Consider the following 16,512-nt stretch of genomic DNA (forward strand, 5'->3'; position numbering starts at 1 on the left):
CAACAATGAGCAAGAGAGGCCTTTACCCAACAGATGCGCCATTCATTACCAAATAAATGTAGTTTACTGTTCATTGAAATGTGAATTGTAGTTGTGTTGGAAAAGGTTCTTAAATTGTTCCACAGCATTTTCTTTAACGTGCAGTGCCAAAGGACCATGACGAACACTGGTTTCATATCAAAAGCAATTTCATAGAAAGAGTTTTTCTTTTGAAAAAGCTATTTTCTGAAATGTTTTATTCTTAACAGATTTTGGCTTGACCCAATAACCACATGGAACTGTACATTTGAGAAAATAAATGTATTTCTAAATTACGCAATGCATATAATTCAAGGCTTCAAACACTTCTACATGGAAAATAAAAGGTCTGCTCACTAACTGCTGTGACCTCGGAGTCTAGATAAATGAGCTGTACTAGCAGATCTTCCTGGGCAAAGTCACACCACTAGGCCAGTGCCGAGCATTTGTCCTGGTCAGTAGTACCTATGTGTCTTTTGGCCAAAGCCATGTTGTGTTTTGAGGTTTATACAGCCAAATAATTTTTTACATAGGGAAACACCAATCCAAAAGGACTGGATGCTCCAAGGGAGGAAAAACTAACGCTTTGGGGTGAGGCACAAAGCCAAAAGACATCAGGGTGGAGCACAAGACCTCATGGTGAATAATTAACAGCACAAAAGAGTCTCTGAACCTTCTTGTCATTTCTGCTTTTGCGGAGTGGCCTATTTTTCCAGCAATCAGCTCCACAGATGCCTGCCTTTGGAAGTGCCACACTTCCCAAAATCAGGAAGACCTGACCCTGGGTTTTGGGGGTTGATGCCATTCCTGGACAGAGCACTGCTCCCTTGCCGCCATGTTAATGGTTACATGTAAACTTTTTTCAAATGGAAGTGCTCCTATTCAGTGCAAAAAACATTAATAAAAATTCTGTTGGGGCAACCCTGTAATCTTGGTAGAGTGGTGGAGAAGCAGTCTTGGTGGATTTTAATGTCCTATCTGATAGGACACCACACTTCCGTTTCACACCATTCCAGATCTGGACTCAAGGTCTTTGTAGGCGTCTTGTCACCTTCAGCAAGGAGATGTCCAGCAACTCTCCAACCATTCCCTTGTAGAGAACTTGTCTGTAATGTTTTTACAAAACAAAAATTACTGAATTCATACTGCACAGCCCTGTGGTTCGTAGACCATAAAATGTCTAAGTAACAGTATAATACATAAATTCGGCAACTTACCGGACTCCAGTCATGGGACTTGGTTCTGACCATCTTGTTGATAGGCCCAGGTCTCACACTGTTATAAAAATTTAAAAAATTCATTAAATAAAAAATAAAAAAACTGTCCAAAGGTGGTGAAAAAACTGGAGAAGGAAGACCATCAGCACTTAAGACCTTCAGCCATCTATAAATACCACACTGCCAACCAAGCTGAAACAGCCCAATCAAACACCCAAATGCAAGCCTTTCCTCTCCCAGACATTCACACTACTTGTTATACCCTGGAATACAGCCAGTGTACATCTATACAGCAGGCTGTACATAGGGCCTGTGTATGAAAGGTATTTACTGAAGTCCTAAATAAAGGTCTGCAATAAACGTGTGTAAACAGTATATCAGTGTGCAGGCATCCTGCTTTTTTTCATTTATGTGCGTTTCAACCCAGCACCTTACTATACTGGCTGTGCGTATGCTGCCTTTAAACTTTAAACTTACCAAAGTCCTCTCATCTTCTCCTCATCAAGCGTCTTCTGCACCTCTCCTGTGGAAGAAACGGCAGCCCGCGTTAGTGAAATTGCGTGCGTCCGCTCAGGATTTGCAACTTGGTCCAAACTCCCCCGCAGAGGGGACAGTGTGCATCACACACCAAGGTGCACTTCAGGGAGAGACGGCAGAAAGCTTTCCGTACAGGACAACGTCCTACAGAGGACATTCCCAACTCACTCACTCACTCACTTAAGGAAGGACCTGTATTTGGGGGATGAACTGTGCTCCGTGTGGAGTGTGCATGCTTCCCCTCAGATCTAAATCATGGTCATTAGGGCAGGACCACTGCACTCATGGAGGGGAAAAAGAGAAGGGAGAACAGAAGAGGGAGAGAAGAAAGCAGAGGGAGAGAGGGAAGAGGTGAGCAGGTGTAAGATGAAGGACAGAAAGAGGATGAGGGTAGAGAACAGCCTCCACGGCAGCAGTGACCTGTATCCTTCCAAGCGCGATACTGATCATCACAGGGGGTTCCCCAAGGCAGGGTACAATACCAACATTCTGAATGCTACCAAACACAGTACCAACATCTGAACATTCCTAACATTACCAACTACACAAGTAACATCCCTCACATTACTAACATTCTAGACATTAGCAGTTCCTGGGATTAATGGACCAGCAGGGATAAGGCGGTACACAAAAATATTGGTGTGGTAGGCCTATGTACCTCCATTTTGACTTCAGTTCAGCCCATTTTTGGTAGGCCTAAAAAGCAAAACAGGAAACTACTTTCCGGCGATCAGGAAAATAGAAGCAGCATTTCACTGGCCATATTTTCTTGCAGAACAAAATTTGGCTCATTAACACAAAGTCATCAGGCTGAACATGGTTAAAAAAGGGTTTCAAAAAGTTCTGCAGTGAAGTAAAAGTGGGTAGAGCGGCAACAACATAGAGGTAAACACAGGCTACCATTTCCATGACAAAGCGGTGCAATTGAGGGAGCAGAGACACATACCTGTTGGGCACCAACATCCGACTAGAATGCAATATAGCAATTGCTGTCGTGTGCAAATTCCAGGCTTGGTACCTTTGGGCAATCATCCTCGATTTCCAGGAAACAAAGAGCAAGATGTGAGTGTGGCAGTGCTTGTTTTTAACCCCTCCACCATGAAGCCTGAGAAACCCCTCCTCCTAAAATGCCGGGACTTACTGGCCCAAATCAAAATATCAAATAAATCACACCGGCAGTAAACACAGATGCTTTTATATATATATATATATATATATATATATATATATATATATATATATATATATATATATATATATAAACATTTAAAGCATTGCTTGAAAGCCAGCAGTTCTGCAGAATTAATCTCACAGAAATATCAGACCCCACCTATCCTACCTCTACACAGGCGTCATCCCAGGCGCCTCGGTCAAAATGACGATGGTAAGCGATGGTAGTCGGTGGTTAGGACGCACTATCTCCCCATCACGGCCACTGATACCAAGGGAGAAGCTCCACAATACGTGTTGTTCTACAACACGCATTGGTAGCAGAAAACGTAGCAGTTGGCCAATGTAAAACCAAACTAATGATCTTGTTTCGCATAGACGTGCAGTCCATTTCGAGAAGAGAGTAAATTGGAGCAGCAGTGCTAGCTACCAAAGTTGCCGGAGTTTAAACAGTAAGTTACTGGCCCAGCTAGCAGAAAAGTTAGAGGCCTAACTAACAAGAACGATGAGGCCATCAATTAGCTCATTCTAGATATATACTTAGCGTAAAATGCATTTGAGAAATGAACAGCTAGCTAGATATATTCCGCATTTACTGCATTGAGACCTCCAGAAGAGGGCACGGATAGGCATGCAACTTAAGAGAAAGTTACTTTGCAATGTTTTAGTTTCCTGTGGCGTGCTAGCTCGTTGACACGATATTAATCTCTACATTCGACACTAACCTAACGTTACATTTAAATGTTCACTTTGTCTGATATTAGCCAGCCTGTACAGTTGGTCTATATATTATTATTTATTTTTTTTTACAAATGAACAGCGCCATGTCAATGTTATAAGCGATCACCTCGACTTGACGACGTGCTGTTGCGGTGCCCCGGGTTAGCCTAGCTAACTCAACCGCGTATCCACTGGCATTTGAGAGTGCTAACTTCAGTTTACCTCGTGCCAGCTAACGTTACTTCATTCTCTTCATTCATTATGTCGCCTTTTTCTCTGTCGGGGTTTCTCCCCTCTCCTCGGGTGTTCAGTCCTAACTCGGCCTCCTTCTGCTCCGGCTTACCAACTTATTTTCCCCGCTGGCCGCTCCCTCTCACGGGTGAATGTTTGTCGTACAACTTTATGGTGCAATACCGCCACCTATTGCTCCGGAGTGCGGGTCAGACGCTACATTAACTTGCCATAGAAATAAATTACCTTAATTACCTTCTTCCCTTATTAATCATCCTTATACTCCAATTATGTGTGCATTCCAATATCTAAAGAAACATATTTTCTGATGTCTCCCTTAAAAAAGTGAAGAAAACTATGATGCCTTCCACTTCATCCAATAATCATTTTAACATAAATACTTGCATTCTCTTTTCCCTCCATTTAGCCCTCGTCACTTCTGTTTCATACCCCCTACACACCATAATGACATGTTCCGACTCCTCATGTTCACACTTTTCACAAACCAGTAGGGTGTTTTGCTCATCTTTTTAGCGTTTTGTTTAGTCCACAGTGTCCCAGCCTTACTTGATTTGACTAGCTCTTTCCTATATAATACTTTTGGTTTCCCACTTACTTATCCTAACTTCCATGTCTATTGCTTCTTTAATAAGAGCTGGCTTTGCCGAAGCATCAGCCCTTTCATTTCCATTCACTCCAGCAGGAGCAGGGTCCCATATGAACTTGACAGTGCTACCTTGCTGAGTAACCCTTGTGAGTGTATGAATAATGCAGCTTTTTTTTCTTCTTGTCTTCAATCAGCAAAATGTGAAGGACATTGTGAATTACTGGCGGGTTTAAACCTACTGATGAAGTGCATACCGCCATCTACTGCGCTGGATAATACAATTCTTCAGAGTATGTTCCCCCTCCGTCCCCTCCACAAACATCTTGCCCGAAAGAGGTGTCAAAACTGCCACACCCACTGTCAACACATCAAGCATCCTCCCTCCCCAGTGTCCATTTATAGTGGCTGATTAGATTAGATTTGTATTTCATTAATCAGTACAGGACCTTTCAAATAATCATGTGCAATTTTATTTGTCCATTTTTGTATTTTGGGGATTCAACATACAAGAACATTAGAGCAGTCATTTTGTTCAGCTTCAGACATTGCACTCAATTGTGAGCGTTCTATAACAATTAAGCACTAAAGAGACCATTGAATAATGTCAATTTAATCTGATATCCAGAGTGCAAAGTCATCAAACGAAACATGGTAGCATGTCTTGAGAACAAATTTAACTGGCTGAGGACACCACCACCACTCGTATGTAGTGATATCTTTGCGGCTTTAGAGAAACCCAGCCCTTCAGTGTCTTTACTTTGTTTCCCAAACTGAACCGTTTTGCTTTGCATGCGACACACAGTCAAAATGAAAGGGTTTTGCTTTGCGTATGACAGTCAGAATAAAGGGGTTTTGCTTTGCGTATGACACAGTCAGAATGAAGGGACAAATGAGTGAGGGGGAGAAAAAAGTTTTAAAACTTTCTTTTTCCTCTAGTCCTTCTTTTGATCCCCCATCCCAGGTCAGTATGGATGGGGGAGGTCTGTTTAACTCTTCTCCACCCTAGCTAGACTATTTACCCAGCATGCCCTGGCACACCATGCATTTTCATATTGACAATTGACTTAATGTGCATTCAACCTCTTGGCTTTAACATTGAGTGCAATTTCTTCTTCTGAATGAGACTTCTTTCAATAACAATTTCTTGCGCATTTCTGTGTCTTAGACGACTACTACTTAAGTCTTCCCCCTCCTCCCTTGCCCATCCCACCCCCCATTCTCTCTTAGGCCTTGGCAGTCCCGGCTTGTGATGTCTGCTGACTGTGGAGCTGCTGAATCTTCATGTTCATGACCTCAAGTACAGCTGGAAAACAAAGAAGAATAAACGTTGTTATCAAATGTTCATATTTATTTTTCCATCCATCCATTATGTGGACCATAAACAAACAAAAAAACATGCATACATGTACAACTACAACTACAACTATAACTACCAAACATATACCCAGTGCTGCCACTATTAATACCTTAAAGACAAAACATGTATAACGAATTCACTTAACCCCTTATGGGCGGATACGACCTGTGCGTTATATCTCCCTTAACATACGGATGTGACACCAGCGTTGTATTTGATCATATGACCGTTTTTCAAGACCCATGACTGTGGAAATGCATTGGGATTCGAAGGCCTTTCTATTGGTTTTCTATAGGGCACCTGAGTCCATAATGGGTTAAATTTGAAGAAAAATTACTAACAGGGGGCTAAGGAAAGAAGCAAACAATCTCACCCTGCTTCATCGCATGCTTCTCCTGCAGGGCTGGCTGAATCTTCTCAATCTGCTTCGTAAGGAAGTCGATTTTGCGCTTGAAGAATTCTTTAGTTTCCTCCACATTCTTGGGTAAAAACAAACAAGAGAATCAACAACCTTTTCATGTATACCGTTTAGTCCATATCACCATGCAATCGGCGGCTGTGCTGCCCAGGATATGGGAGGGTTCAGTTAGTTAGCGGTCCGCATTTCATCACTATCAAGCAACCCCCCCACTCAATCAACAGGGTGCCTGCGGACTGCCTGTTAAAGCCTCATTTGAAAGGGCTTCCTCAGACTCCACTCTGTGAGCTTAGCTGTAGTGTCGAGTGTGAAAAGAAGCAGCCGGCAACACCACGTGTTTTAATCTGGGAGTGAGGTCCTGGTGTGAACGCAACTGCGGTTCCAGACAGTTGGGCATTTCAAATTAAGGCGGGAATTTGATATGCTCAGCCTCAAATTGGGTGCCAAATTTATTCAAAATTAATAAAATAAATGGATACAGTTTAACTTTGGCTAAGCCTGGTCAAATCTGCCATGATATGGTACAATCACAATGCACTAATGTGTTCACTCATATTCTGAGATGGGTTTTTCTTACTTTCAATATAGGCGGTAATTTCAAATGATCCCCTTACCTTTTCCACATAGTAGCCTGTTCCTACATCCACCAACACGTGCTCCACATCACTGAGAGCCCCAGGGACATACATCTTAAGGAGCAGGGTTAAGGGATGAAATGCTGGCTTCAAGACTTTCACAACACTATGGGAGAAATGCTTTCCCAAAAATAAAAATGAAGTTCACAATTTTCACAAACATTAACTGCTGCCAATCTAAAGCCAAGTGACAATGCCTTCAAATGAAACTTGAAAAAACGACACACCTGTCACGTTCAGTTTTTAGAGGAGGTCACCACATATTCTATAAACCAGCGATACCCAAACTCGGTCCGGGGGGCCTCCTGTGTGCGCTGGTTTTCGTTCCGACCACAATTTCCATTCCAGAACTTTAACAAGCTGTTAATTTTTCTTAATTATGTGCTACTGATGTTTAGAGGGATTATTTACCCTCTTCAGTCATGTTATGTCAGACATAGCCACTAAGAATAACATTTTCCTGTTCATATTGAGTTTATTGTACCCATTGCAATTAATTGCATGAAAAGGCAACTTATTCTGAACTGATCAAATGAAAGACTGCAGAAACTGAACACCTGGCCACTTAAAATGAAACACCTGGCAGATAATACAGAATTAAAAAACAAAGCAAATGATAACGAGCCAAACCTGCATTGTGTTGATAAATGTAAGATTATTTTTCAATCAAACATGTTCAGCAACATAATTATGACCTTATCGATTAACCTGTGTATCAAATATTTACCTTTTGATGCAATTGTTTGTAATATAGCACAATAAGCAGCAACACCAACATGGGGGTTTTATTTTTCATGGTGCCAATAACCTACCCCTTCCCAAAAAACATTATTTTTGCAATGTGGCCACTGACAAGATGCCAACTGGTCCATATCTGTCCAAAACATTCCAGGTGGAAGTTTGCATCTCCACATTACCCTTAATGCACTGCATGCTTATATCATCCAAGTTTGTGAAGCTGGGGTTGGTTGGGTTGCAGGAAGCAGGTGAAGGTACAGAATTGATAAGGATACAGAGCTGGTGAGGGGGACCAGAAGCTCTTTTCCTGGGTGAAGAGAGAGAAGAATATCAGATGATGGTTTTAAATGGTGAAGAAGATTTTTAAAATAATTTTCTAAAAATAACCACCTATTTTTTCCTGCTACAGCACAGTGCCTAGAACCTGAAAGGCTTTGATGAACGTTTATGCCCAAGACCCCCCGCCCAAAGTCATTAGTCATTCTAATATTCTTCCTCCCATAAAATAGTCCTGCCTTACATTCTGCCCACTTCTGGATTCTGTTTAAATCTTCTCAGATTGCCATAGTAGACTGCAAACTGTTAGCTAAACCCCCCATATATAATACAAATATTTTTTCTAATATCCTTTGGAGGTGTCATTGCAATAACCTTGAAGAAATGTACAACTGTAACATTATCTATGCTGTCAAATCCTACCTGCATTTTCCTTGTTGAGAACGCTCAAACTTTCCTTAGCCTCCACATACTTCGTCTGGGCTATTTTCAGTTGACCAATTGAAGAAGTCAAGAACTCGATTTCCTGTAAAACAATTTCGTTAATTCGCAGATAAAACCAGTTGACAGCGGTCAATGTGGTTGTAAAATACTACTTTGCCCATCTAAATCCACTAATGCGAGCTCTCATTAAAAATAAATTAGACATGCATAAGGATCATTCGATTGCTGAATTCATTGAAAGTCACTGAGGATCATTATTGGTTGACGGGAAACTGCTGTGCTAATTTGCTAAGAATTATAGCTTGCATTTGCTAGTACACTTACTATATAAAATGCTGGCAGACCGGTATGAAATATGTACAGATTATTGGCAGTTAAAGCGTGACAATATTAATCGGTCAATATGGTTTCATTTATGCACGTTAACGTTATTGTAAACCACTCCTAAACTGAAGCAGTTCAAGAAACACATAATGACGACAGGACACCGCCTCGGCAACACGCAATAGAAAGGAGACGAGAAACACGAACAAGAGGTAAGGATAAGGTTTTCTGCTCGCTAGCTAGCTATAGTTGCCTAGCGAAGCACATTGTCCATTCGGCTAACTGACATGTTAGCCAAGTAGAGGCAGGTCTTGGCTTCAGTTTCAATCTAGCATTGATCAAATCTCGTATGGTTCTTGGGGTTATTTCACCTGGTCAGAAAATCAAACTTAATACATTTGTTTGCGCGTAAGTACCTGTTCCAGTTGGCCCTTCAGACCTTCCAACTGTGGGAGAGATAATTCGGTTAGATTCACCGCCATGTTGAATACGATAGTGAAGCGACTGACTTGCGTGAAGCTAGCAAGGAAATGTACTTCCGGTAAGCGCGAGAGAGGAAAATGTCACAATAGAAGTCAAGGGAATCCCATAGTAAGCATACATGTCATTCAAGGGGACAGATCATTCAATGGGATCCTGACGTTTGAACCACAATGTGCTTGTTCAAAATGCTGCAGCCAGAATCCTCTTCACTCCACTGGCTTCCAGTTCTTGTATCAAGTGTCAATTGTTTTGATCAGTGGGTTTTTGCTTAACTGTTTGCTGCATCTGGCTTGCGTATGAAACAAAGTGTAGCCTACATGTTAGTCAGCTGTGAACTTTAGTTAGCGAAATTGTGTCAAGACAATATTCGTAGCAGTGTACTGTGCGATGTAGACAAGGCAGTGGCAATGCTTGGGTATTAGTGTAGGAAAAATTCACAGAACAAGATGTTCTATCTCCGTTTTATGACAAATCAATCACAAGTCAAAATCAGATTAAACCATCAAACTGTCAGAGTTGAGCAAGCTGGTTCCTCCAAAACTCTTAAAGCTTCATGCCAAAAAGTATGATTAAGTATGCGTAACATAAGTACCGAATAACACCATGTTTTGCATGATTCATCTTTTATGATTCCTCTTTGTTAAAAAAAACAGCTTGCAGGGCAGGATGTCTTGCGTTGTGGGGGTGGGCTAGCTTGGTCAAGGACAGCTGTATGCCTGTACAATGTGATAAGAACATTTTTTTTAAGAATAGCTTATGATACAAAATGTCAATTAGTTTGGACAAGAGAACATTTAAGAACAGCTGACAAAACAAATGTCATGTTTAAAGAAAACATTTATTTTTAGAGAATAGCATACAAAGCGAAATTATAATTTGGGCGATTGTGGTGTGTCAGAGATCAGCTGGTATTTTTTAGGAGGAGTTATGTTGAAATAAGTGTATAAAATGTGTGTGAATCCAACAATCGAGGTTCAATTCTGCAGAATTGATCCGGCTGATAATAAAGTCTGATTTTCCTGAAGAGCTTGCTGCTGTGGTGTCTTTTCCCTTGTGAAGTTGTTTTTCGACAAATTAGAGATTGGATTTAGAATTCTGTAGTTTCCTAGATACAACATTAAGACAGGGAGTGTGCAGCCAGTTTAAAGTTTCCTCTTATGCAGAGTACTATCTATCTATCTACGTAGTTTTCTGAGATGTGAGTTTCTATATTTGACAGCTTTTTTAGATGCAGTTCAATTTATATAATGGACCTTTCATTTTCCAGTAAACAATGTGGTAAAAATTAACATTAGAAAAAGTAATGATTCAGGGGCATTAGTATCACAAGCCAGGCGATCAGAACCAAGTGTAGACTCAAGCAGGCAAAACGAATTCCAGGGCGAGCTAAGGTCGAAACCAGGAAGCCAGTCCAATGGAGGTAAGAACAGGGAAGGAGATGGGAGCTGGAGAGGAGCCGGGAGCTGGAGATAGGACGGGACCGGAACGCAGGAGCAGGTAACAGGACAAAGGAACACAGGACAGGTAAACCCTGACACAGGAAACCGATAAACCGGAAGCAGGAGAAAATGCTGGAGAGTATGGCAAGCACAAAGCAGGGCACATAACAATCTGGCAACAAACAGATGGAAACAGACATACACAGATAACGCAACACAATGGGATTGAAGTGTATGTGATTACACATTAGGAAACATGTATGATGCTCTCAGGAACCCAGGATTGTTCATCTGGGCCCGGAAATTGACAGCCTCGTCTATGGCACCAGACATGAGCAGGAACCTCAACTTTTATTTCTTCCTCAGGGAGTTGTAGTCTACTCCACCCATAGGAGAACCCGAGACCAGGAAGCAGGTGTCTTCTTGGCAAGAGAGTGCGGACCTTTTCCCAGCTCTTGGTTAAGGCATTCTGTCTGACCATTAGTCTCAGGATGGAAGAATGAGGAGAGGTTAGGGGTCCTGATGAGGGCACAGAACGTTCTCCAGAATCTACTGGAAAACTGTAGGTCTTGGGTTAGACCATGGATTCAGAAAACTTGGGCAATAAGGATCTCCACGGTCTATTTAGCAGAAGGTAGTTTGGGCAGGGCGACGAAATGGATGGACTTGGAGAAATGGTTCACAATAGTGAGGACCACTTTGTTACAATCCGAAGTAAGGAGTCCAATGACAAAGTCCAGGGTGATGTGGGACTATGGGCATCAAGGTATGGATAGGGGTTGGAGAAGGTTGCTGGGTCATTGATTGGATGAGATTGGGCACAGGTGACACAGCCGGTGACAAAATCTGTTCTTCTGCAAAGGCAGAGGAGATGAGAGGTAGAGGGTATTTGTTCTTTATAGTGACGTTGTTTAATCCTCAGTAGCCGATGCATGGGCGGATGGTGCTATCTTTCTTTTCCAGAAAAAATATTCCAGCTCCTGCAGGTGATGTCCCTCTTCATTAATTAATATATCTCCGACTCGGTCTTTGTGTCGGGTGCAGATAGGGAATAGAGTTTTCCTCTGGGGGGCGTGGTGCCAGGGTGCAGGTTGATAGCACAATTGTCAGATCGATGAGGGGGAAGAGAACAGGTGCGGGAATTACTGTGAAAGCCTGTCGTAGGTCCAGGTAGGGGAGCCTACACGCGGCCTCCTCCGTGAGTGGCAAGAAATGGTGCAAGACCAGCTTGCGAAACTAATGTCACCAATCAGTCATCACCCAGCTGGCAGACCGGGGCGCAGGAGGCCGGAGGGACACAGTACGTCCACGTCAGGACGGGTGGCCATCCCGACCATCGAGCACCAGGTTCTGTCAGTGCTCCAGCTTAATGTAGAGGGCCTCACCACCGCCAAACTGGAAGTCACTCACCACCTCGCCAACTCCCACAAAGTAGCAGCCGTCCTCCTTCAGGAGACACACTGTGACAGTCATAACATCCTCAAACTGCCCGGATTCCAACTTGCTGGGTCCATCCACAGCAAACAGCATGGACTTGCAACCTTTGTCAGGAATGACCTTAGCTGGACAGCCACTGGCCAATCTCCACCAGGCTCGAGCATCGAATGGCCGTCTACTAAAGTGCAGGACAGAGCGGTTGTCAATGTTTACAAGCCCCCACCGACAACGCTGACCATGGCATCACTCCCGCTGGCACCTGCACCCGCTATCTACGCAGGGGACTTCAACTGCCAACACACAGATTGGGGTTACAGCCATACAACACCAAACGGAGAGACATTAAGCCAATGGGCCTCCAGCGCCAATGCGTTGCTGCTGTTTGACCCAAAAGAACCCCCAAGCTTCTTTTCCGCACGTTGGAATACCCACACCAACCCTGACCTGGCCTTCACTGTGTGTCACACGGCCCAAAAGCCGGTGAGACGAGTTCTGGAAAGGTTCCCCCGCTCACACCATCAACCCTCCATCATAAAAGTTCCGTCTCTGGTGCAACTAGTAGCAGGGAAACCCGTCAGGAGATGGAACTTTCGAAAGGCAAACTGACAGTCATTCACTGAGGAGACGGACCCAGATACTGCCGATGTGGACACCGGGTACGCAGACCAGTGATGGACAATGCAGCAGGCTCAGGAGGCTGAGGAATGGCGTTCCGCAGGGGTCTGTCCTCGCACCGGTGTTGTTCAACAAATACATCTACAATCCACCGGAGACAACATCCTGGAAATATGGCTACGCTGATGACCTGGCCAGCATGATGCATCGACCAACACGGGAGGCGATGGAAGACGGCCTAAGCCAGGACATGGGGATCCTGGCAGTCTACCTGCGCAAATGGCGCCTACAGCTTAGCATTGGCAAGACAGTGTCAGCAGCTTACCACCTCAACAACAGCGATGTATTTGTCGACAACAAGCGCCTGGACTTCCAACAAGCCCTGCAGTACCTTGGTGTATGCCTGGATAGGACACTCTCCTTCAAACAACACCTTGAAGAAGTGACGGCCAAAGTGTCATCAAGGGTCTCACTAATCCGATGACTCGCCGGTACTAGCTGGGGTGCATCCACCAAGGTGCTTTGAATCTCCACGCAAGCCCTAGTCTTCTCCGCAGCTGAATACTGTGCCCCAGCCTGGTGCAGAAGCCCACATGCCAGGAGGGTTGACATAGCCATAAACAACGCTCTTCAGACCATAACTGGCTGCCTGAAGCCCACCCCCGTGTTCCACCTGCCAGTACTAGAGGGAATTGCCCCGGCCGGCCTCCGATGAGAGGCTGCTACCCTCGCCCTAGCAAGGAAAGCCCGGAGACATGACAGGCATATCCTACACAACACCACCACAACAGTGCTGCCTCTAAATAGACTCAAGTCCCGCCATTCGTACAACAAGGCGGCACAAGAGCTGCTCAGGTCCATCCCTGAGGCATGGCTGGTGGCAGCCTGGAAGCAGGAGTGGGAGTCGGCCGGGCCCACACGCATCCACTGTTACATCCAGGACCCGGGAGGCGGCATTAAAGGAGAGGAACTGCCACGCCGGCAATGGACCCTGCTGAACCGCCTGCAAACTGTGCGAAAGTGGGGCCTGGCGGACAGAGCAGCATGTGAGTGTGGGGAGCCGGAGCAGACCGCTGACCACATAGTCACCACCTGTCCCCTGTATAAACCACCCTTGGAGGCCGGCCTCTTCGATGTGGGACATGAGACAAGGGCGTGGCTGTATGCTACGGAGCTGGACATCTGATGATGACACACGAAAGAAGAAGAAGGTCCAGGTACTCGGGAGGGACCTTGGAAAGGTCGGTATGTTTCTTGTCACGGGGAGGAGTGGGACCACCAGGACCATTGCAGACTTAAGGCAGGTAGAGTGGCAGTTGGGACTCCACTCAAGAATGATCCAAGTGATCTGCAGATTTTGCAGAAGTATCCAGGGACCACCATCACTTGAGGTGACTTTAGTAGATAAAACACCACCTCCTTCTGGTGGTTGCCGAAAACCAGGACTTCAATGGAGGCTTTGACTGTTTGTAGTTAACCAGTTGATTTCTGGTATCTACTCTTTCCCAGGTCCTCCGCACCAACAGCATCACTGGCGCACTCTGCAGATCTCAGGCAACCACCAGGAGGAGCTCACGTTCTACATCATGGAGTCTCCCCCGGTCCCGGTGGTGTTGGGCAGACCATGGCTACTCCAACACAACCCCCAAGTCAATTGGGTCCAGGAAACCATCATGGGCTAGAACCCGATCTGTCACCAGTCCTGCCTCCAGTCTGCATCCAACCGACCCGAGTCCGCCCTTGACACTCCTGACACACCAGAGAGATGTTGTCTCTTCTCCCTCTCCATCCCAGAGACTATCTCCATGGAGAAATACATTGGGGACTCCCTGGCTGCCGATCTGATCTGTCCCTCATCCTCTCCTGCCAGACCCGGGTTCTTCTTTGTGGAGAAGAAAGACAAGTCCCTGGGCCCTGCATTGACTCCCGTGGACTCAATGACATTACAATCAAGAACCACTACACCATCCCACTGGCTTGGTGTCCTACTACAGACAGTTCATGAAAGACTTCGCCACCATCACGAGTCTGCTGCACCGCCTCACAGACAAGAGTCGACAGTACAAGTGGGACAACGCCTGCGCCATGGCCTTCAACTAGCTCTGCAAGGCGCTCACAGAGGCCCCTGTCCTGGTTTACCCCAACTACAACCAGACATTCATCTTGGACAATCACACTCAATGTGAGCTCCTGGCTTTAATGGAAGCCCTGCGCCACTTCAGCCCCTACCTCTACGAGAAGCGCTTCTATTCGTGGACTGATCACGCCCGTGTGTTTCCGCATTGATTTTAAATTAGCTTTGACCACTTTTAAAGCGCTGCATGGAACAGCCCCTCTCTATCTCTCCGAGATCCTGCACCGCCACACCCCCTCCAGATCCCTTAGATCAGCCGACCAGCTACTGTTGGTGGTGCCCAGAACTAGGCTGAAAACTAGGGGAGACAGAGCTTTCGCGGCTGCTGCACCCAAGTTGTGGAATAGCCTCCCCCTCCACGTACGGGCCGCTCAGACCCTAGAGGTTTTTAAATCCCTTTTGAAAACCCACCTGTTCTCCCTGGCCTTCCCCCCCACGTAGCCATCCTTCTTCACTACCTTGTCCTCGTTCGGTCTCTGGCTTCTGTTGTTTTACTGTTTATTGTTTTTAATTGCTTTTAGCCCTTTTACTTTCTCTCCTTTTTTAATTATTATCAGATATTGTTTTATATTGTATTCTATTTGGTGCTGCTGCACTTTTATCTGCATTTATGCTCCTTATTTTATTTTCCTGAATCTGTAAAGCACTTTGGTTTCAGCATGTAAATGTGCAATACAAATAAAGTTGACTTGACTTGACTTGACTCCCTCAACTGGCTCCTCAGGGGGCCAGAGGGGCAGGTGACTCGGATCTAAGAATTACAGGGCTATGACTCTTAGATCCCGCACCAAGCAAGCCAACTCCATGGTAACTCCAACGCATTCTCCCGACAACCCTGAACATACTGTAAGACCTTATAGCGATGCCTGGACCATCTGCTTAAATCTTAGACCTTTGTCTATTAATTAACCAATACACAACCATACAACCAGTGGTTCTGAACATTTTCTGCAAGCGCAGTCATCTGCATTTGTTAACATATTAAACAGTATTAGATCACATTCCAAAAACTCATACATATACTGTCATATTTTAAAGGCCTGCCACCACCCCCCCCCTTCCAGGGGACCACATTACACAGTGAACCAATGTATTTTGGAACTATGAAAACTTTGGAACAAAAAGACTTCAAAAAGATCAATTGCAATGACACAAAAAAATGACCTACTTACTCAACCCTACCTCTATACATGTTCTATCTAATATTCTCTGAGACCAAGGCTGACCTCACCATCGCCATTTTCCCATGCCCTCCCCATCGTGAACATTGCCTAGCTGCCTCTCACAGTCCAATACCGCCTTGATAGGTGATGATCTTCTTTTCAAACAATACCTTAGTCCTCCCTCCTGATCCCCCCCTTCCAATATCCCTCGTCTAACACCCCCCCCCCAAAAAAATAAATAAATAAATAAATACATTTTTTTAAAATATTTTTGTTTAGAATAGCCCTTCATGTGTATTTTACTATTTATGGATTTGATACTTAAACCTGTTAAAGAACCTATGCACCTAAGATCAAAAGCATCTGCCAAATGACTAAAATGTAAATGTAAATGGTCTTGAGTGTCCTGATGCAGTAACTTGTCCCATCATTGAGCCCTCCAACAGCCCCTGGGTCGTACCTTTGGCCAAGAAAGACTCCATCTGGTGGTTCTGCGTCAACTACCAACACCTCAACGATGCAATCAGGAAAGACTCGTACCCACTCCTG

General features: G+C 44.6%; 1 protein-coding gene and 1 long non-coding RNA gene across 5 annotated transcripts; both read right to left on the bottom strand.

Moving 5' to 3' along the window:
• Window positions 1-201: 201 nt before the first annotated feature.
• On the bottom strand, window positions 202-4,081 carry LOC133110196 (uncharacterized). Of its 4 annotated transcripts, none has more exons than XR_009704822.1 (6): window positions 4,006-4,081; window positions 3,112-3,244; window positions 2,719-2,805; window positions 1,713-1,758; window positions 1,236-1,293; window positions 202-1,124 (listed from the first exon to the last, which is right to left on the bottom strand). It is a non-coding gene; the product is annotated as an uncharacterized LOC133110196 (long non-coding RNA). The 4 variants fall into 4 exon arrangements; XR_009704821.1 differs by having other exon boundaries at window positions 3,790-4,066; XR_009704820.1 differs by having other exon boundaries at window positions 3,885-4,065.
• An 866-nt stretch (window positions 4,082-4,947) lies between these two features.
• Window positions 4,948-9,253, bottom strand: pfdn5 (prefoldin 5). Its single transcript, XM_061219963.1, has 6 exons — window positions 9,109-9,253; window positions 8,348-8,450; window positions 7,924-7,955; window positions 6,890-6,964; window positions 6,231-6,336; window positions 4,948-5,803 (listed from the first exon to the last, which is right to left on the bottom strand). Exons 1-6 carry the CDS (start codon window positions 9,172-9,174, stop codon window positions 5,724-5,726), a joined length of 462 nt encoding a protein of 153 aa, XP_061075947.1. The 5' UTR covers window positions 9,175-9,253; the 3' UTR covers window positions 4,948-5,723.
• Window positions 9,254-16,512: the final 7,259 nt, after the last annotated feature.

Source organism: Conger conger, chromosome 14 (assembly GCF_963514075.1).
Source record: "Conger conger chromosome 14, fConCon1.1, whole genome shotgun sequence".
Lineage (NCBI taxonomy): Eukaryota > Metazoa > Chordata > Actinopteri > Anguilliformes > Congridae > Conger > Conger conger.